Consider the following 20,064-nt stretch of genomic DNA (forward strand, 5'->3'; position numbering starts at 1 on the left):
GCTCCTAAACCCTAACCATGGTGGATTGTTCAAACCTCAAAGAAAATTAAATTAATTGTACAGAAACATACTAATCATTAACCTGAACACAAATCCACAATCAAAATCTGTTTATGATGCATATGTGAACACAACCAAGCGAAAAAAACGAAAAGGCAAACCGTGGTAAATTATGGATGCTTCTGAGCGCGGAAGCCTTGGCAAACGATTTGAATCGCTTCAGAGATGTTCAGAGAGCACGTTTGAATCACCAAGACTTCTTGAATTCGCCTACAACCTTGAATTCGACCTCTCTTTCTTCTTGAAATTCTGAGTTCTTCACTTTTTCTCTCCGCCGAAATCCTCTTCCTTTGTGATCAGGTTTGGTTGTGGTTTTATAGTGAAACAAATTAGGGCCCAGAGAAACCATCCAAGTATCTTTGATTTGTCAATTAAATCTTTGATTTGGAACTTGATTGAAAGTTGCTAGTTTTAAGGAATATCTTGCCAAAAATTCTCTCTAATCCTTTTTGCCACGGATCTTTAATCCAATACTCTTAATATTTGATCCCAACACACGTTTAGCATAAAATCAATGATTTTTCCAATATTTATTTCAATTAAAATTGAATTTAAATTACTTAAATCCAAAAATAAATAAAGGAGAGCATGTGATTGGGCTTAGAGGCTATGGATATGCTTAGGGTGTTAACTTGGGCCATTAGAAATAAAGCTCCATAAATTCACCCATAATTTTATTTTTTTATCTAATTTATTTGTCCTTTATTTGAAATAAAATTCAAACAAATATTAAATAAAATTATTAAAAATATGGGAATTGCCTTAGAGCCATTGGTTCATTGATTTTCTTTCAGAACAACGAAACCCTAATTCTCTGAGCCTTGTTTAGGAGAGGATGTCTTTGAACATTGTGCCTTGATTTTGAATTTGAACAAGAGAAATGGTATGGGCAAATTTTGGGGTATGACAGCTGCCCCTGTTTAATTATCTTAAACCTGAAGATGTAGAGTGGTTTGTATGCCAGTCGGTATCTGAAGGTGGAAGATGATTGAACACTAGAATACCAAGAAATTTTCCCTAGCTGAAGTAAGGACTCTTGTCGGAGATGGGCTTAAAGATGCCATCCAGGCCTTGAGAGAAAGTTTATTGGAGATTGATCGTGTCAGCGCCGTTCGTAGTAACTGAATTAGATCCAAGTCTTTTGGACTATTCATGGAGGATACTCGAAACTAAGTATCAGAACTAAATCATCGTCTTGATTATCTCTGAACTATCTTCGAAATAATTGTCAAAACTAAATCTCTATCTTGATTATCTCTGAACTATCTTTGGAGGATACCCAAAATTAAGTGTCAGAATTAAATAACTATCTTGATTATCTCTGAACTATCTTTGGAGGATACCCAAAATTAAGTGTCAGAATTAAATAACTATCTTGATTATCTCTGAACTGTTAAGTATCAGAATTAAATCTCTGTCTTGATTATCTCTGAACTATCTTTGGAGGATACCCAAAATTAAGTGTCAAAATTAAATCTTTGTCTTGATCATTTCTGAACTATCTCTGGAGAATATCCGGAACTAAGTATCAAAATTTAGATATATGTGTTGATTATCTCTGAGCTATCTTTGGAAGATATCCAAAATTAAGTATCAGAACTAAATCTCCATCTTGAATGAGCGTCAGAATTAAATCTTTGATTTGATTATCTCTGCACTATATCTAAAAGACAATGTTTATTTGATTGCAGAAGTAGGCTGAAAAAGGAACATTAGTTTTATGCAATGTTGTGATGCATGTATTGTAATGTTTGTGAATGAAAGTGTTATGCATAGGCAATGAGGCGTATGTATGTTATGTATGAATTTACTATGACACATGATGTATGAAAATGATTTATGCTATTTGGAGTATCTTGAGAAAATAAATCTTTGTATCATTGTGATTTTGTCGTTTGATTTTGTCTTGAAGAAGTACAGGTGGGGATTTATGATTCTTGCTTGGGGATGATCAGTAACTTGATGTACCCTGATTGGGAATAAAGACATTAATAAACCATGTTGGCGAAGAGCAAAGTGTTGGAGAAACAACAGTGTTGAAGATGTAAACTCTGTTGGGGATCCATATCTGTGTCGGGACGAGAACTTTTGAAGACATCTTCTTAATGATTACTTTGTGGGGATATGATCTTATGAACCTGGCTCTGTGGGGAGATGTGGATGTCTTGAAAGTTGCCCCCAGTATCATAGTAACTTACTACTCGATTCAGGACACGCCACTGAGTATTGATCAAGATGTTGAACTGGACTTGCATAGATTTGCCCCAGTTAGCAGGAACTTTGGAAAGATTCGCCTCGCGAGGACTTTATGAGATGTTCACTATGGGCGATATGCCCCCAGTAATCATAGGCTCATGACAATGTCTCACGTTGATTGGGGAGTAGCTTTAGATATACTTGGATGCATGCCCCTGATTGTTCGAGCATCCATGAGATATTCTTGGAATCTTGACTTGATTGCCCCAGATTGATTGGGCAAAACATGTCATGCCCCTTGTATACATAAGAGACATGGCCTCTTGGAGTAATATTGTCTGTCGGGATAACTTTCAGTCATTAGTTGTACCCTGTGCAAGTTCTTTCCGTTGCTAACATTTGAAATTATGTAGCAGAATATGTTTAATAATGTATTCATGAGATGCAATGCATACGTTTGTCTTGAGTTTTGAAAAAAAAACATTAAAACAAGAGATGTAAAAACGTGATATTTGTAAAAACATGATATTCGTAACAATGTGATGTTTGGTAAAAACGTGATATCAACTTAACATTTTTGGTGACCTTAAGGAGTCAGGATACCTTTTTGGTAACAGTATGCTTTCGAACTAACCATGTTTCAGTTAGGACTTTTAAAGGTTGTAACGTGGCTTGGTTCACGGTTTAAGAAACAAAGGATAAAGGCTCAAAGTTTATTTGTACCCACCCCTCTTCGTGATGTTCTTCGATCCTAAGCCCAGTTAATTCAACTTATGCATTCAGGTTCCAAGAGATCTATGGATTTGCGCCTTTGATAATGTTGATGGTTCGCAAACAAAGAGAATTTTTGAGATGGCAGTCACTTCTTTCTTTTTGTAGTCACAACTTTGTGTTGTTCAAGAATTTATTGACTTCTTTTTTTCTCATCTTTTTGATATCCCTAACTTTTGCCTGAACTGTCTATTTTGAGCTTACAGTCAGCGGGATGCCTTGATTTTTGCCTAAGTCGTCTTTTGATTTTTGACTTAGCAGGCTTTTATTTGTATAGATGTTTTTCATTTTTTTTTGAAAGATATTGACTGCCTTGCTTGATGAACCATCATTGGCTTTTGATTGATGTATCCAACGCTTCTTTGATGTGTGCGGATGAACGCTTGTGATTGAAACCTTTGTTGAAAGGTGTACTGAATGATTCTCTTAAAATAGAATGCACAGCCAAATTAACTGAGAACTACCCTGCCCCAGGTTATGATCAAGGGTTTTAATTAGCACAAGAAAGAAACTTCTACTTCTTAGGCTCAAGGGGGTTGACGAGGGATTATCATCCTTATATCTCCACTGTTTAGGAATTGAAACAATGCCTGTACATCGTCAACATAGTCCGTTCAAAAGCACACTGTATGAGGTTGCGGTATCGTTTTCGTCATCCTCCCTCAAAAGGTATACAACTTTAGCAGGAGTTGAGTATCACAAAGACATATGCAGAATAAAGACATAATTTAAAATGAGTGATAACGAAAATAATGTATTCAAGACAAACATATGCAATGCACTGATGATGATTATTAAAACAGATAATGTCTATCATGATTCGAATGTTTAAACAAACAGAATAAAATTTGCGCATGAAAGTAAATCTAATGATTAAAAGTTCATCCACTTAGACATTAATCAGTCTTGTCGTGATTAGGCATGGGTGCAGTGATCACTACAGGAGTCTTGGGATGAGGGAATTCAATTTCACCAGCATCGATCATATCTTGAATCTTGTTCCTCAATGTCCAGCAATTGTCGGTGTCATGTCCGAGACTATTAGAGTGATATGCACACCTTGCATTAGGATTATAACGAGAAGAGGAAGTACTAGGATTCCTCGGAGGGTCCTTCAAAGTGATTAGCCCTTTCTTCAGCAATTGTTGCAACGCTTCGGCCAGAGTCATATTGATCTTTTTGAATTGGCGCTTAGGTGTATCTGACTTGTGTCTTTGTTGTTGAACTGGTGTAGAGATTCAGAGTATCCGGGGTTCGAGCTTCCGGAATGTGTATCTGATAAGAATGTTTCAGAATGTCCGGGGTTCGAGCTTCCAGAATGTGTATCTGATAAGAATGTTTCAGAATGTCCGGGGTTCGAGCTTCCGGAATGTATATCTGATTGGAATGTTTCAAAAGTCTGGGGGTCAAGCTTCCAGAATGTTCATCTGATTGGAACTTTCAGAATGTCCAGGGTTCGAGCTTCTGGAATGTATATATGATTGGAATGTTTCAGAATGTCTGGGGTTCGAGCTTCCAGAATGTTCATCTGATTGGAAGTTTCAGAATGTCCGGGGTTCGAGCTTCCGGAATGTATATCTGATTGGAATGTTTCAGAAGTCTGGGGGTCAAGCTTCCAGAATGTTCATCTGATTGGAACTTTCAGAATGTCCGGGGTTCGAGCTTCCGGAATGTATATCTGATTGGAATGTTTCAGAAGTCTGGGGGTCAAGCTTCCAGAATGTTCATCTGATTAGGATTGATTTGTTGATGGTATTTTTCTGACCAGTTGGTCGACCTTTGTCTTTGAATGTCTTTCTTTGAGAATCAAGCTCACCATATCGAGTGGGTCATCGCCTCTGATTCAGGATACTTCTGAATTTGAAAGCATATGGCAAGAGGAAAATAAATCCTCTTGCCCCTTGATTAAGAAATCGACCTTTGATAAGGGCACCTGAAATTGTGCGCCCTAAATTCCTAAGATCCTTGAAAGGGTTAGTTAACATGTGATGTTTATGATGTTATGATGTCATGATGTCATGATGTTATGCGGTTTATTATGCACAGCGTGAGATAGTAAGGGTAAACACGTCCTTTAACAAAACCTGTAAGGAAACAAAAGTTAGTATGTCATGTGAATGCAGCTCGTTAGGCACAACATGGAATAGTGAGGGCAAACAAGTACTTTAACAAAAACCTGCAAGGAAACAGAGGTTAGTAGCAAACACAAACAAGTCACACAAGTGCCCTTAGGTTTAGAGGCTTGCTTGAAGTTCGTAGGTAAGTACCCTCCCCACTGACGTTTAGTTGGTTCAACCTGTCCTAGAATAGTAACCGGGTTCTATGGTGCTCATATCCCTAATCTTTCTCGCGGGCATTGTCTCAACATGGCACTCGATCGGCCAGCCAAAAGCATCCCTAGAGTCCAATCTCAATGAGTGTAGCATCGAGTATCAACCGACTTCAGTCAGGAATCCAAAGCCAGCTATCTCGCTACTTCCTATAGGCCAAAGTCAAGTTCAACTAAGGTTCTAAGGGCGAATTAGTGCTTGTGACACCACGCGGTAGCCAAATGTCTCCTCGATCATATTCAAGGGCCATCAGGACAAACCAAAGCGTCGCACTAACGGTGGCCACCAGTTCAACCATAACGATACATGTCGTACAGCCTCCCTGGTCTCATGCCACATACCTAAGGTACACTAGATCCGGGTGTAGGACCTTTCACACAGCAGAATTCCCAAAACAGCCTTGAAAATTAAAACAAACAAAACAAACAATAGAAGACATTTTTAAAGTGAATCCTAAACTTTTAAGGTAACCCCTCTTTTTTAATCATAAATCCCCAGCAGAGTCGCCAGTTCTGTAATACGGTGAACTGACTTTTATAATCGGAATGTCGCGGTTAAGCATGAGTCGCCACCGACTTTTATTTTATCCAAACAAATTCAGAAAGGCTAAAAGAATCAGAAAAAAACCTTTTAAAGAAATCTAAGTTCGGGGGGTAATTTATGCAAAGGGAAGGTATAAGGCACCCTTTGCATCCATGGTTTTCCATGGGCTCTTAATTGCTTTGCTTGCTCGTTTTCAGAAAATGTAGATGAAAGAGGAAAAATGGACTTTAGCTCGTAAATGAGCGTAGCCAGTTTTTGAAGAATTTTGAGAAAGAATATAGAGAATAGAGCATGGCAAGGCAATTAGGGGCAATTACCTTAAACTCAGATGATAGGTCTCTTTTAGCCTTTCAGGGGAAAGGGTCTATCCTTGCCATAAGAGGGCAGGGAGCCTTTCGTTTGGAGGTAGAAGGGTCATCGAATTATCATTCACTCAAAGACTGACCCATGCCATAGAGAGGCAGGTAGTCTAAGGGGAAGGATCAGAATAGCCTTTCGTAGGCAACCAGAAGATACCTCAGCCTTTTCCGTAGGCAACTTCCGAGGGTCGAGGTCATGTTAGTGTATCGAAGGCAGCATCATTAGGGTCGCATGACCTTTATTTATCGAGGCAACATGGCTGAGGTATCCTCGTATTCGAGGGACATGGCTATTCTGTAAAAAACACAAGGCAACAGGCAACAAGGCAACAGAGAGGGTTACCTCAAAAGTGTGCGTGTGTGCACCAATCACGTGATTAGTTCAGAAATTTAATCTTATAATTAGTGATGCTAATTCAGTTCAAGGCTTGCACTCCCTAAGATTACTAACCACGCAGTGTAATATAAATAGTAATAACGGGGAAGGGAAATTGAAACCAGCGGAGGAGAGGGGAGTTGAAACCAGCGGGATATAAAAATAAAAGGTTTAACATAAGTAATAATTGAGATAGAGTTTAGGGTTACCAACGTCCGTAGCTTTGATAATTTGACAAACCCTGAAAAGGTAAAAAGTAAACAAAAATAGGGTGAGTGCATTTATCAGTTCAGAGGCGAATGAAATTAACCCTAAAATAAGAAGTTAAAAAGAAATTAAAATAACAAAGTATATAAACAAACACTTAGCTCTGAATTTGATCTGACATGGTTGGCAGTCGGAGGAAGTCTCGAGATTAACCCTGAAAAGGCAAAAAGGCAAGGCACGTAAGTGTAAAATAGTCCATTGACTTTCGAGGTTTTTAACCCTATAAGGCAAATGAATATTTAAATGATAAAATAATAATAAAAAAGGGTATAGTCGGGACTTAGCTTCGTAGAAGGCGAGGCGCGCAGTCGGAAGGCATCTGAAAAGCCAACCCTGAAAAGAATACACAAAGAAATATTTTTAATGCAGGCAATGATCTTCGTAAACCTCACAACCCTGATTTAGGGCACAAGTTAATCATAGTTAATAAAATAATAAACTAATTGAAATAATACCGAAGTTACGGAGAAAAATCGAGAGTTCGAGTCAATGTATCACTTAAATAATTATTGGATGTAATCCTAATTATTTAACCGATAAGAAATTTATTTGAAAACAATATTGAAATTTCAGATAAAAAACAACAATCATAAATAAAATCGTAAAAAGGAATCGAGCTTCCGATAAAAATAAAATAATCATAATTTTTCTATGGTGAAATTTTATCAAGATAAAAATTGATTTTATAAAAATATGTATAATAGTGGTTAAAGAAAATAAAAATAAGAAAATCAAATAAAATAGGTTTATATATATAAAAAAAAATAAACAAAACTTAGCTGGGATTCTGTGTGGGCAGCCTTTGAATGTCCATGGTGGAATTACATGCTGAGAAGCGATTGATCCATCATTGGCAAGATCTGACGGTGGATAGGGGTGGTGTATCGTGCGCCTAGGGGAGAATTCTGTGTGGGCAGCCTTTGAATGTCCATGGTGGAATTACATGCTGAGAAGCGATTGATCCATCATTGGCAAGATCTGACGGTGGATAGGGGTGGTGTATCGTGCGCCTAGGGGAGAACGCGCGCACCAGATCCCCCTGCAGGTTATGTTAAGAAATAAATTCAAAAATAACGCAAGAGGCAGGGTTCGAACCCCTGCCCTTGCATGCCAAGCGCTTAAGATTCATACGCCAACCACCAGGCCGCTTTATCTTCGTTGTCAAATAAGCCTCGCGTGAAAAATATATAAAAACCAATAAAATTAATTTTAACTAAAACGCGCGCGGCCACCATCTTCTTCTTCGTTGGGAAATTTTTGAAATCTGCTACGGTTCAGCTTTTGTTCAGCCGCGATTTTCACTATAGCTAAAACCTGTCAACATTAAGCTCACCAAATACATCGAATAAATTTCCTATGAAAACATGGTTCAACTATAAATCATCTTCTGAATACGATGGAACCCTTAATTTGGGTCAATTCGGTCCCTAGCTTAGGTTCCCCAATTTGGGGCTCCTAAACCCTAACCATGGTGGATTGTTCAAACCTCAAAGAAAATTAAATTAATTGTACAGAAACATACTAATCATTAACCTGAACACAAATCCACAATCAAAATCTGTTTATGATGCATATGTGAACACAACCAAGCGAAAAAAACGAAAAGGCAAACCGTGGTAAATTATGGATGCTTCTGAGCGCGGAAGCCTTGGCAAACGATTTGAATCGCTTCAGAGATGTTCAGAGAGCACGTTTGAATCACCAAGACTTCTTGAATTCGCCTACAACCTTGAATTCGACCTCTCTTTCTTCTTGAAATTCTGAGTTCTTCACTTTTTCTCTCCGCCGAAATCCTCTTCCTTTGTGATCAGGTTTGGTTGTGGTTTTATAGTGAAACAAATTAGGGCCCAGAGAAACCATCCAAGTATCTTTGATTTGTCAATTAAATCTTTGATTTGGAACTTGATTGAAAGTTGCTAGTTTTAAGGAATATCTTGCCCAAAATTCTCTCTAATCCTTTTTGCCACGGATCTTTAATCCAATACTCTTAATATTTGATCCCAACACACGTTTAGCATAAAATCAATGATTTTTCCAATATTTATTTCAATTAAAATTGAATTTAAATTTACTTAAATCCAAAAATAAATAAAGGAGAGCATGTGATTGGGCTTAGAGGCTATGGATATGCTTAGGGTGTTAACTTGGGCCATTAGAAATAAAGCTTCATAAATTCACCCATAATTTTATATTTTTATCTAATTTATTTGTCCTTTATTTGAAATAAAATTCAAACAAATATTAAATAAAATTATTAAAAATATGGGAATTGCCTTAGAGCCATTGGTTCATTGATTTTCTTTCAGAACAACGAAACCCTAATTCTCTGAGCCTTGTTTAGGAGAGGATGTCTTTGAACATTGTGCCTTGATTTTGAATTTGAACAAGAGAAATGGTATGGGCAAATTTTGGGGTATGACAGGACTCTTTAATATTAGGCACACAATATTTATTCTTCAACATCTTACACCAGAAACCATTTCCATCGTAATGCAGCTTTCATATTAGTTTCATGAAACATGCATTATTCATGTTAGGGGTGATCGTATCCGAACCAATCCAAAAGGAAAATCGCAAACCGAACCAATCCAAACCGAAAACCGCGAAAAACGCGTTTGGTTTGGATGATTTTGGATGGTTTTTGGGCCGAACCGCACGGTTCGGTTTGCCGTTTTTATTTCATAAAACCGAACCAAACCGAACCGCATATTTAACTAAACTTTTAAATTTCTATAATTAATTTATTATATTTCCAATCCAATTGCAATATTGTACACTCACGTCACGTGAGTCACTATTCCTTCCTATTTAATATTTCAACTTCATTCTCTGATTTCTCTCTCACTCATTCTAGAGAAGCATTTGGTGTATATGTAGTACTGATACTATTTAGTCCTGAAGTTGTAATGTTGTATTAATATTTAGAACTAAAGTTATCTGATACTTGTATATGTAGTATGTAGTTTATGAGTATAAAAACTGTATATAGTAAGTATATAGTATGAATAACTGAAGTTATATTAGTAATTTAGTATGTAGTATATGTAAATTACATAGTATGGTACTGTAAAATACATGATAAACTTATATGGTAGTAATTTTGGTGTAAAATACATGTATGGAAGAATGAATTATTTTGGTGTAATTAGTATGAAAAACTTCTTTTTAATGGTACTGTAATATATGTAATATATGTATGGAAGAATGAATTATTATTATTTTTTTATTTCAGTACATTTTTATTTTATGGTGTAAACCGCAGCCCACCGAACCGATCCTAATCGCATTAGTTTGATTTGGATGACTTTTTAAAAATTAACCGAACCAAACCGAACCGCATGCATTTTTAGCTCGCGGTTAGGATGACTTTTATGCTCAAAACCAAACCAAACTGCACCGCGAACACCCCTAATTCATGTGATCATATTTCCTTAATCCTAAACCCCCCACATCTTTATGCTTTGTTAACATATCCTAACTAATTGCATGGTACGTTCACTTCTCCAAATTATCTCCCCATATAAATCTCTTATGAACACACTAAATCTCTTCAATGCACGCTTTGGAAGAATGTTTGTCATCATAGGGTAGATTGGGCCTGCCTGCAACACACTTTTTTGTCAAAGTAACACGACCAACAAACGAAAGTTGGTTAGTTTTCCACCTAGCTAGTTTAGATGAAGAAAATTTCTTTACCCACCTCCCTATGGGTGGTCACCTCCTGCGAAAAACTAAAACTACCCCTGCTTCGGAAGTTCATTTCCGAAAGCGTGTTTTTTTAAAAAAATTGACTTACTTCGGAAGTTCATTTCCGAAACAATTATTTCGGAAGTTCACTTCCGAAATACTGCGATTTCTGCAGATTTATCAAAACACTCCCCCTCCCCCAATCACTTACCCTAAATCAAAACAAAAAGTGGCAGAGGCGAAAATTTGTGCAAACAAAATTCCAAAGCTGCATCAAGGCTCCAATCACACTGCTAAACAACATTCAAAAGCCCTCAATCCTAACACTTTGTAAGTTTTGAAATTTTTAGAACTATTATTCAAATGCATGTTATTTAGGGTTTTAATTGCATAAATGATATATGGCTAGGTTGTTAGTAGTATTTAGGTTGTTTAGAAGCATTTTGATTTGGTTTGAAGGTTGATTTAGGGGTCTGCCATGGAAGTTGCAGGAAATTGCATCGCAGGGGTGTTTCGGAAGTTCATTTCCGAAAACACCTCCATCCCAGTTTTCGGAAATGAACTTCCGAAATATATCAGAAGTTCAAATTTTTTTGTTTTTTATTTTGTCTCGCATATTAATCGATTTCAATTGTTTACAGGAACATGTCTTCTAGAGAGGGCGCTAAGGGAAGAAAGGATTCGTCAAAGAAAGAGGTGAAAGAGGTGAAGGAGGTGAAGGAGGTGAAGGAGGTGAAGGAGAAGAAGAAGGTTTCGACCGGCTCTACTTCTCGTTCCCAGGGGGCCCGGGGCCCGGATGCTCAAGCTCAGTCTTCAGGCGTGAGAGTCGTGATCAACGCTGATGGTTCTGAGACTGAGTGGGATGAGGATTGGTATAATTATCTTCATTCGGAGGAGTTCGCTCGTCGGGAAGAATAACGTGTTTTTTTTTGTTTGATGTGTATTTTGTAACGCTCGTCGGGCAGAATAACATGTTTTTGTTTTGTTTTGTTCTGATTTCGGATTGTATCGCACAGTGTATTTTTATTGGATTTATCATGTTAGTTTTTGGAAGCGATAACCGGGGTCGGAACATATGACGGATGAGGTGGATGTCTGGAGGAAGTAGAACTGGAGATACGTCCACCACGAGACAAAGTAGCCAATCAATGTAAGCTATAGTTTATGATTATCATCTGGGGACGTCATTTCTAAAAAATCAAGATTAAAAATAATAAGATTTTTTTTCCAATTTTTTGTAATGACGTCCCCTGATGATAATGATAAATTATAGCTTACATTGATTGGCTCCTTTGTCTCGCGGTGGACGTACCTCCGGGTCTTCTTCCTCCGGACATCCACCTCATCCGTCATATGTTTCGGCTCCGGTTACACCTCCTCCGTCATTTGTTACTTTCAGTTGTACGTATTTTTATTAAAATAATAAATAAACCTTTTGAAATTTGGAAGCCTTTTTTTCTCCTCACCACTCTCTCATCCCCACCTACCTGTGTTTAACAATATGTAACTTTAATTTTATGTAATATTATCGTTGTAATTTTCACCCGATTAAATAAAGCGAATTGTTCATTTTCTTCTGTCCAGACCTATTTTCGGAAGTGCATTTCCGAATTCCTCCAAGGGGGGTGCGCTCGGAGATGAACTTCCGAAACACCACATTTTCTGAAAAGTGACTTTATTTCGGAGATGCATCTCCGAAATCAATATTTTATATTAAAAAAAACACGTTTTCGGAAGTTCATTTCCGAAAACACATTTTTTCCAAAAAAAAGTACCGTTTCGGAAATGAACTTCCGAAACAAGGGGTATTGTGGTAAATTCACCAGGGGTGGGCAAGAAGGTTAGGAGGTGGGTGAAGAAAAAACCTTAGATGAAATATGTTCCAAGACATACTAATAATCTCTTCTTCTAAGATTCTTCCCACGTAATGGCACACCCAAATACTTCTCATATAATGGATTTCGCATAAACTAGAAATATGCTTGAGCTTTGCTCTCATGCTGGCTACATTTTTAGAGAACTTGATGCAAGATTTTTCTTGATTAACTTCCTATTCTGACATGTCACTAAAACTGCCGAGAATATTCATAATATATTTCGTCTGACTTTGGTTTGTTTCCCCTAATTGTAACGGATCGTCCGCAAACATCAAATGTAATATTCAAGGTCCCTCATTCCCCATGCGAATGGTTCTCTAATCTTTGACATTCTTTGCTTCTATGATGAGGTGCGAGAGTTTTTCCATGCTCAAGACAAAAAGATAATGAGATATCGAATCCCATTGGCGGATACCACGTTGGGGTCTAAAATACTCAAGTTTTGCTCCATTCAACTTCACATTCGTCTATACACTTGTTACCCCGTGCATAATGTTAGTAATATTTTCTAGAATTTTAATTTCCTCGAGCACTCTCTAGATGAATTCCCAACTAATTTTATCGTACATTCATACGTCTTTGAGAGATCCACTTTGACGACAAAGTATCCTTTTCGACCCTTCATGTTATGCATAGTATGCATAACCACCTTAGCTATGAGAATATTGTCGTGAATATTTCTCCCCTGAACAAATTATGTTTGGTAAGGAGAAACGAGTTTTGAAATACAAGCTTTTAGCCTATTTGCTACCACCTTGCTGACTACTTTGTAAATCACATTACACAACGAAATTGAATGAAAATGCGATACCACTTGAGGTTGTTGAGAAACAAGCGTGAGTTGTGTGGAGAAACAAGTGTGAGTTCTAAGTTTTACATTGTTTAAAAAAGTCGAGGTTAAATACTTTATAAGTAAGAGGACCCATACATCTATTACTTTAAAATTTTGAATGAAAATATGGTGTCTCTCTCATTTGTTTGAGTGAGTCATTAACCTTTAACTGAGTGTTTGTCCCGATGAAAATACTTACCCCGGTGATGTTGGTTGCTCCAATTTAGGATCAAACAATTGGAAATCCATCTGAGCACGGAGCTTTCCAAGGAATCATGGAAAAGACTGCTAACTTCCCCATCTTGAACGTACTTGATAAACCTGTGGTGATCTTCAGCTTCAATAATTGAACAAGTAATGTTCGTTTTAATCCACTTGCATTGCATCATCATAGACTAGTAACTAAAAAATGAACGGTAGGTTTTATAAAAAAGTATTTTTGTAGTAAAACTCATTTATTCAATGAACCTAATTATGATAAGGATGAAATGTTGATTTTAATATTTCAAGAATAAATTAACGATATATTGATATTCAATTTCCTAAATTAACAGTTTATTATCAAGGAAAAAACATACAATTAATCACGATAAAAAAAAATAGAAACACAATTAAACTATTTAATGTTACAATTTTTGCGAAAAATCAACGCTACGTTTACGTTGACCTCGCGCTCACGAAAAAAATTACGCAGAAAACAAAACGTAGTGTAGAAACTTCATCTACGCGTTTCAACGATTCAACAAAAGAACCCAATAAACTGCAAACATCAATTTTCTTCTCTTTGCATCTTTTAGCTTCTTTTACCTTTGTTGTGCAAAGATCCAGCAAAGTTAGCACCGTTGTTTTTTTCTCAAATATTGTTGCTTTACGTTCAAGTTTATCCACTTGGTGAAAGAAAAGTGATACGTTAGGTTGTTTGGAAAGTGAAAGTTACGAAAGTTCTAGTTTTTTCGAGGTTTTTTTGGTGAATTTTGAAAGAAAATGAACTTTTATTTTACCTATATACTTTGTGATCTTGATGGTTTTTATGGGTTATGGTTTGATTAAAGGGTTGTGGAGTGTTCTGATTTCTGATTAGGGTGCGGTGTTTTTGTAATTCTTGGGTATTAGGGTTTTTGGGTTTTTTTTTTTGTTTAGGTTCGATTAGGGATTAGGAAATTAAGTTTTTTGTTTTTTTTTAGTTTGTGGGTTGGTTCAGAATATATAAGGTGATTTGGGGTTTGATTTTTGTTTTGAAGATTGGTAATTTTTTAGGTTTTGTGTTTTGAATTTTGTTTGGAATTGGGGTTTGAGTGATGGATGAAGCACAGGGAAGTTCAAGTTTGCCTCCTTTTCTGGCAAAGACTTATGAGATGGTGGATGATCCTTCCTCGGATCCTATTGTTTCTTGGAGTATGAGTAACAAAAGTTTTGTGGTGTGGAATCCCCCGGAGTTTGCGAGGGTTTTGCTCCCGAGATTCTTTAAGCATAATAACTTCTCCAGTTTTATCAGGCAGCTGAATACATATGTAAGCAAATTTGATGTTATTGTTGTTGTTGATGTGAAATCTTGTTTTGTGTTTATTTCTTTGTTATGCGTTTTGGTTGCTTGGACTGATTCATAGTATGTGTGTGTGCAGGGATTTAGGAAAGTTGATCCAGAACAATGGGAATTCGCCAATGATGATTTTATAAAGGGGCAACCGCATCTTATGAAGAATATCCACAGACGGAAGCCGGTTCATAGCCATTCTCTGCATAATCTTCAAGCACAAGCTCCTTTATCGGAGTCTGATAGGCAGAGTTTGAATGATGAAATAGAGAAGATGAAACACGATAGAGAACAGCTCCTCATGGAGATAAATAGATACCAACATGAGTGGCAAACATATGAGATCCAAATGCATTGCTCAAAAGATCGGTTGGAAAAGTTAGAACAAAAGCAACAAAAGATGTTGTCTTCTGTTTCTCAAGTACTGCAGAAACCTGCGGTTGCTGTGAATCTCTTGCCACTGACAGAAACGATGGATAGAAAACGAAGGTTGCCGGCGAGAAGTGGCCGTGTTAATGATGAAGCTAGTATGGAAGATGGTATGGAAACTTCTGTAGCTTTGCCCAGAGAAATTGCAGAGAGTAACACTCTTTTGACATCAAACTCAGAGAGATTGGATCAACTTGAGTCATCCGTGGCATTTTGGGAAACTGTTGCAAACGAAATCGGCGACAACTTCGTTCACTCTCACTCAGACATTGATTTAGATGAACCTACAAGCTGTGCTGATAGTTTGTCTGTATCTTGTCGGCAACTAGAGGCTGAAATTCGACCCAAGTCGCCTGAAATTGACATGAACTCTGAACCAGCTGCTCCTCCTCCTGAGACTGTTGCATTAAAAGAACAGCCTGTAGGAATCACCACTGCGGCAACTGGGGTTAATGATGTATTCTGGGAACAGTTCTTGACAGAGGATCCCGGTGCGGCAGAAGCACAGGAAGTACAATCAGAAAGAAAGGATAATAATAGCAGAAAAAATGAAGGAAAACCTAGTGGTCCCGGAAGATTTTGGTGGAATATGGGGAGAGCGAATACTCTTCCGGAACAGACGGGGAATGTTGGTCAAGTAGAGAAAATTCAGTAGCTATTGATTATTTCTTCTGGTTGTGATGCCCCACAATTACTTGTAATAAATTTTGGCATGCATTGCTTTTCTCTGCAATAAATACATATTCCACATTTTAGATGATCATGCCTCTCTTTTTATCTTTAAATGCTATTCTGTGAAAACCACACAATGTAGCTAAGGCTGTTCAAAATTTACTGAAAATTGAATTGAACTGTGAACCATTCCAAACTGCACTTAACGAACCAGTGATTAATTAGGGAAATTTGCATTGATTTGAAATTCACATTATATCCTTTTCACTGTCTGAGCTGCAGTTACTCAAATAATTTTGCTTTTGTGTTGTTTGTATTAATTTTCAAATCTCTAACATGGGTTGTAATTGAATTTTTTTTTCCTGCCGTGTGCTTCGATTTGTGCTTTGATTGAACTATTGGGACTTCTGATCCCATGGACGCAGTCAACCAGGTAACAAACCTACTGAACTTGATTTGTTTTCTTCTCTTAATTTCTGTCACTTCATTTACTTAAGAGATTATTTAAGTATGCTTATTTCTTCTCTATCTTCTAAATCTGTGTTGTAATTTTTCAATTGCATTGTACATAGATATAGCATTAATTATTAAATATTGACTGTTAAGAGTTCGGATCATAGTGCAGCTAATCTGAAAAAAGTCCGTTGATCTAAATATAAAAGGCAGCTTTGTTGCCTTTGTGCTATAAAAAATTCTTTAAATTGTTACTCATTTCTCGTGCTGTAATCGACAGTTCAATGCTTCTGCAGGAAATTATAGAGTTCAGGAAAACTAGTGGCATGTCGTGAACAACAGTTCGGATATTTTGTGAGTTTCTGCATAATATTTCAGCTCTTAGTTAGTAACGGAAGGCTGTGATCATAATAGGGATTTTTTATTCATTTCTCTTAAACCTCCGTTCTTGTCACCTTTTTCATTTATTTGCTCATGAATGAATATACTTCCGTGCGTCTTTGCGGCTAAATAGAAGGTCTAAACTTGAATTGCTTGCAACTGTGAGACGATCAACCGTCACTGTTGTAAAACAAGAAAAGGCATGGTTGTGATATGTTTTATTTTCCATTAGATTAATGGTTCTTTATATTTCCCAATCATCTTGGAAGTAAGTGTGGTTGGGTTGAAATTCAACACTTTTTTTAGTCATATTAATCATTTATAGATTCAAGGCTTATTAGACCTTTTTATAGCCTTCTTCTCAACTTTGATCTCACCTTTTGCTTTTATAGGTTTTCTAAAGCCTCCAAAATGTGCTATGACTTGGCTGTATTGAGAAACTAGTGCTTCTACACAAATATATTTATTTGATAATCAGTATTTGTGTCTTTTAATGCAAATTTTCAACGAAAGAAAGTGTTTCTACATAAATCTATTCAAACATGTCAAAAATACTTTTCAACGAAAACTTGACTTGATTTGTAAACAGACACAGCCTTATGAGGTGATGATCTGGCATCTGCAAGGAATAAGATAAAAGTTCTAAATTTAGTTATCATATTTATTGGAGTACTCTTATCTCTTCTATTTTTCCCATATTGTAGATTATGTCAATAGCCATACATAGTGTGTTTATTAATTGCAGATTGTTCATCATTCTGTTTAAGGTTTAGATGATCAGAAATGGCATGTGCAAGGCAACCTTATCCATGATGATTGTGATATGCCAACAACAATTTCTTAGGGTGTGTTTGGTTGAGTGGTGGACAATTAGCACAGTGAATTTTGAGCTTTTTCAATGTAATTCATAGAAGCTAAAATATGTAGTAGCTTCTGGTTCACAATGATTTTGATGTTTTTCAAACTATTCATGTATTCTACTTTTGGAATCTTAATAGCTTTCACTTCTTGTTTTCACTAGTACTTTAGGCTTTTTGCGTAAGAATAAAGATATTGCTAAAATCCTACTACTACTAGCATCCTAAGTTCTTAACTTTAGCATTCATGATTTGAGTACCAGCAACTTGGTAGTACTATACAGATTTGCATGCACAAAAAACCTGGTTCTTGTGCAGAGTCTATGATGAGAATAGTGAAATTGAATTAAAACAAAGAGATTATAATAACTAGAACAAGATTAACCATTTACAATTCTAAGCTGTTGTTTGTTAATCATAGTAACAACATTGCTTGTCTGATTTAGTACACAAACTAGATTGACTCATACATAACCATACTTGCTTAAACACTTTGATAATTAAATCATGATATTCTTTTGAATTCAAACTCAAATAACATGCTAATAACTCTTCCATTTCTTCTGGTTGACTTATCTGTTTCTCTTTGATCATCTCAATCATTGAATCTCTGAAATCTTGTTGTGGATCCAAAGAACACTTCACCACAGCAAAGCTATCTAAACCTTGTTCTGTTTCCTCCACAATTTCTTCTTCTCTCTTCATCTTTAGTTTTGCTTTCTTTTTATCTTCTATTGTTTTTATTTTGCAGATTTCAACTTTTGTAGCCATCTTTGGAGAACGCACTCTTACCTTGGAGCTCTGCTTTGGTTTCCTCCTATGAAGCTCTCTGCTCACATGAACTGATTCCCTCTTTTTGTTGTTACCCTTTGCTTTAATCTCATCACATTGTTTCACACCATTTTCTCTGATACTTCCAAGGTTAGAACTTTCTGCTTCTACATAAGAGGAAAATAAACGGGTTTTTGGCAATTCAAATTGAAGCTCATCCGGTTCTAAGGATTTGCATTTACTTGATGCAAACTGTTCTTCTGCTGCTGCATTCTGTAATTTCAAGAGCTGATCTTGTAAAATTCTCTGTGCTTTTCTCTCATTTCTCTTCTTTAAGTATTCAAGTTCCTTTGCGCTCTTTGTTTCATTCAGCAAATTTCTATCTTCTCTTCTTCTTCTTCTTCCATTTCTTTTAGCCTCCAAATTATTCGCGACCGGCTTCATAATATCTTTACTTTTCTTCTTTTGTTCATTGGTAACCTCTTCACCAAATGACAATCTCCAGAAAGCATCATCATCATCATCATCACCGTCATCACCTCGATAAAACCTGCCTCTATTCCCATGAGGAAATTGCGATGAACTATTATCAGACGCTGCGTTCTGCTTCGGCTTTTCAGGTTTCGTCGTCTCCGAGTCTGAATTGATTTTCATCTGCTTGAACTTTGACAGCCATGTAAAAGGAGATACATGAGAGATAAAGGAAGGCTTAGAAGAAGAAGAAGAAGCTGAAGAGGTTTTTCTTCCACCCCACTTCATTGTTTGGTTTCTATCTTTACGTTGGAATTCTTGACTTGGTTAAGGTTTGTGAATTTTAAGAGAAGAAAGAGACCAAAACCAGTTTGGTTGTTAAATAGGAACGTGGGTTTGTTAGTGTTTTTTGATGACATGCTATGTTATGTTTTCAAAAGAGATACCCGCCCCAAGTTCAGTGACCACTTTAACCACTTTTTTTCTGCTTTTTCATTTCTACTCCAAACATGTTTCTTACCAATCAGGGACCTCTCTCTTAGGCCCACTAAACATAGTAATTCAAGCAATTACAAATGTTAATCAGAATTCTGCTTGTGAGAGAAAATCACTTCTAGAAATGTTTAGAAAGAATGTGGTAAATTGAAGGACACAAACATAGAAGTGGTTTTCTGTAACAATGATTACTAGAAACTGTATCCTATGACATATCATTTTCATATACAGCTAATTTCTTGTGCAGTTTATTTGAATATTAACTTTGTTACCGTAAGAATGGATGTTAAAAGGGGAAAAGAATAAAGAAATAAACAGTTTTAATTTGGATTTTGGAATGACTTTTTTTCCTGTAATTCTGGCCAACAAAATCTTATATAGTTTTCATCTTTTGCTTTTTTTGCAATTGGCTTTATTTCTTTGTAGTTTTCTTAACTTTTTCAAAGACTTGTACCGTACATACAGTGGCCAATGCCATGACAATTACCATTACCATTATGTCTGTCGCATGAAAATCACCACTCACCAGATCAAGTCCTCATTCAAACATGCAAAGATCATGTATGGATGTAGCCAACTGAAAATACCTTCCAATTTCTGTAATGAAAAGGAAGAAAAAAAATTCCAAATAGATTAGATAACATATGTGTCACTTGCTCATATAACAGAAGAGGTGTGTTTTTTAAACAAGTCTTTGAGATCC

At 36.5% G+C, this 20,064-nt stretch overlaps 2 protein-coding genes across 2 annotated transcripts; one reads left to right on the forward strand and one right to left on the reverse strand.

Annotated features, from left to right (window-relative positions):
* The first annotated feature begins 13,932 nt into the window (after window positions 1-13,932).
* LOC131603363 (heat stress transcription factor A-4c-like) lies at window positions 13,933-16,018 on the forward strand. The gene is made up of 2 exons (XM_058875664.1): window positions 13,933-14,809; window positions 14,921-16,018. Exons 1-2 carry the CDS (start codon window positions 14,597-14,599, stop codon window positions 15,914-15,916), a joined length of 1,209 nt encoding a protein of 402 aa, XP_058731647.1. The 5' UTR covers window positions 13,933-14,596; the 3' UTR covers window positions 15,917-16,018.
* A 1,811-nt stretch (window positions 16,019-17,829) lies between these two features.
* Window positions 17,830-19,285, reverse strand: LOC131603364 (transcription repressor OFP5-like). Its single transcript, XM_058875666.1, has one exon. It carries the CDS (start codon window positions 19,152-19,154, stop codon window positions 18,036-18,038), a length of 1,119 nt encoding a protein of 372 aa, XP_058731649.1. The 5' UTR covers window positions 19,155-19,285; the 3' UTR covers window positions 17,830-18,035.
* Window positions 19,286-20,064: the final 779 nt, after the last annotated feature.

This window comes from Vicia villosa, linkage group LG5 (assembly GCF_029867415.1).
Source record: "Vicia villosa cultivar HV-30 ecotype Madison, WI linkage group LG5, Vvil1.0, whole genome shotgun sequence".
Classification (NCBI taxonomy): Eukaryota; Viridiplantae; Streptophyta; class Magnoliopsida; order Fabales; family Fabaceae; genus Vicia; species Vicia villosa.

Bases quoted from the DNA above. Each gene is read 5' to 3' on its own strand.
- LOC131603363 (XM_058875664.1), top strand. From the start codon at position 14,597: ATGGATGAAGCACAGGGAAGTTCAAGTTTGCCTCCTTTTCTGGCAAAG. The intron at 14,810-14,920 runs GTAAGCAAATTT...GTGTGTGTGCAG, and splicing joins TCAGGCAGCTGAATACATAT to GGATTTAGGAAAGTTGATCC.
- LOC131603364 (XM_058875666.1), bottom strand. From the start codon at position 19,154: ATGAAGTGGGGTGGAAGAAAAACCTCTTCAGCTTCTTCTTCTTCTTCT.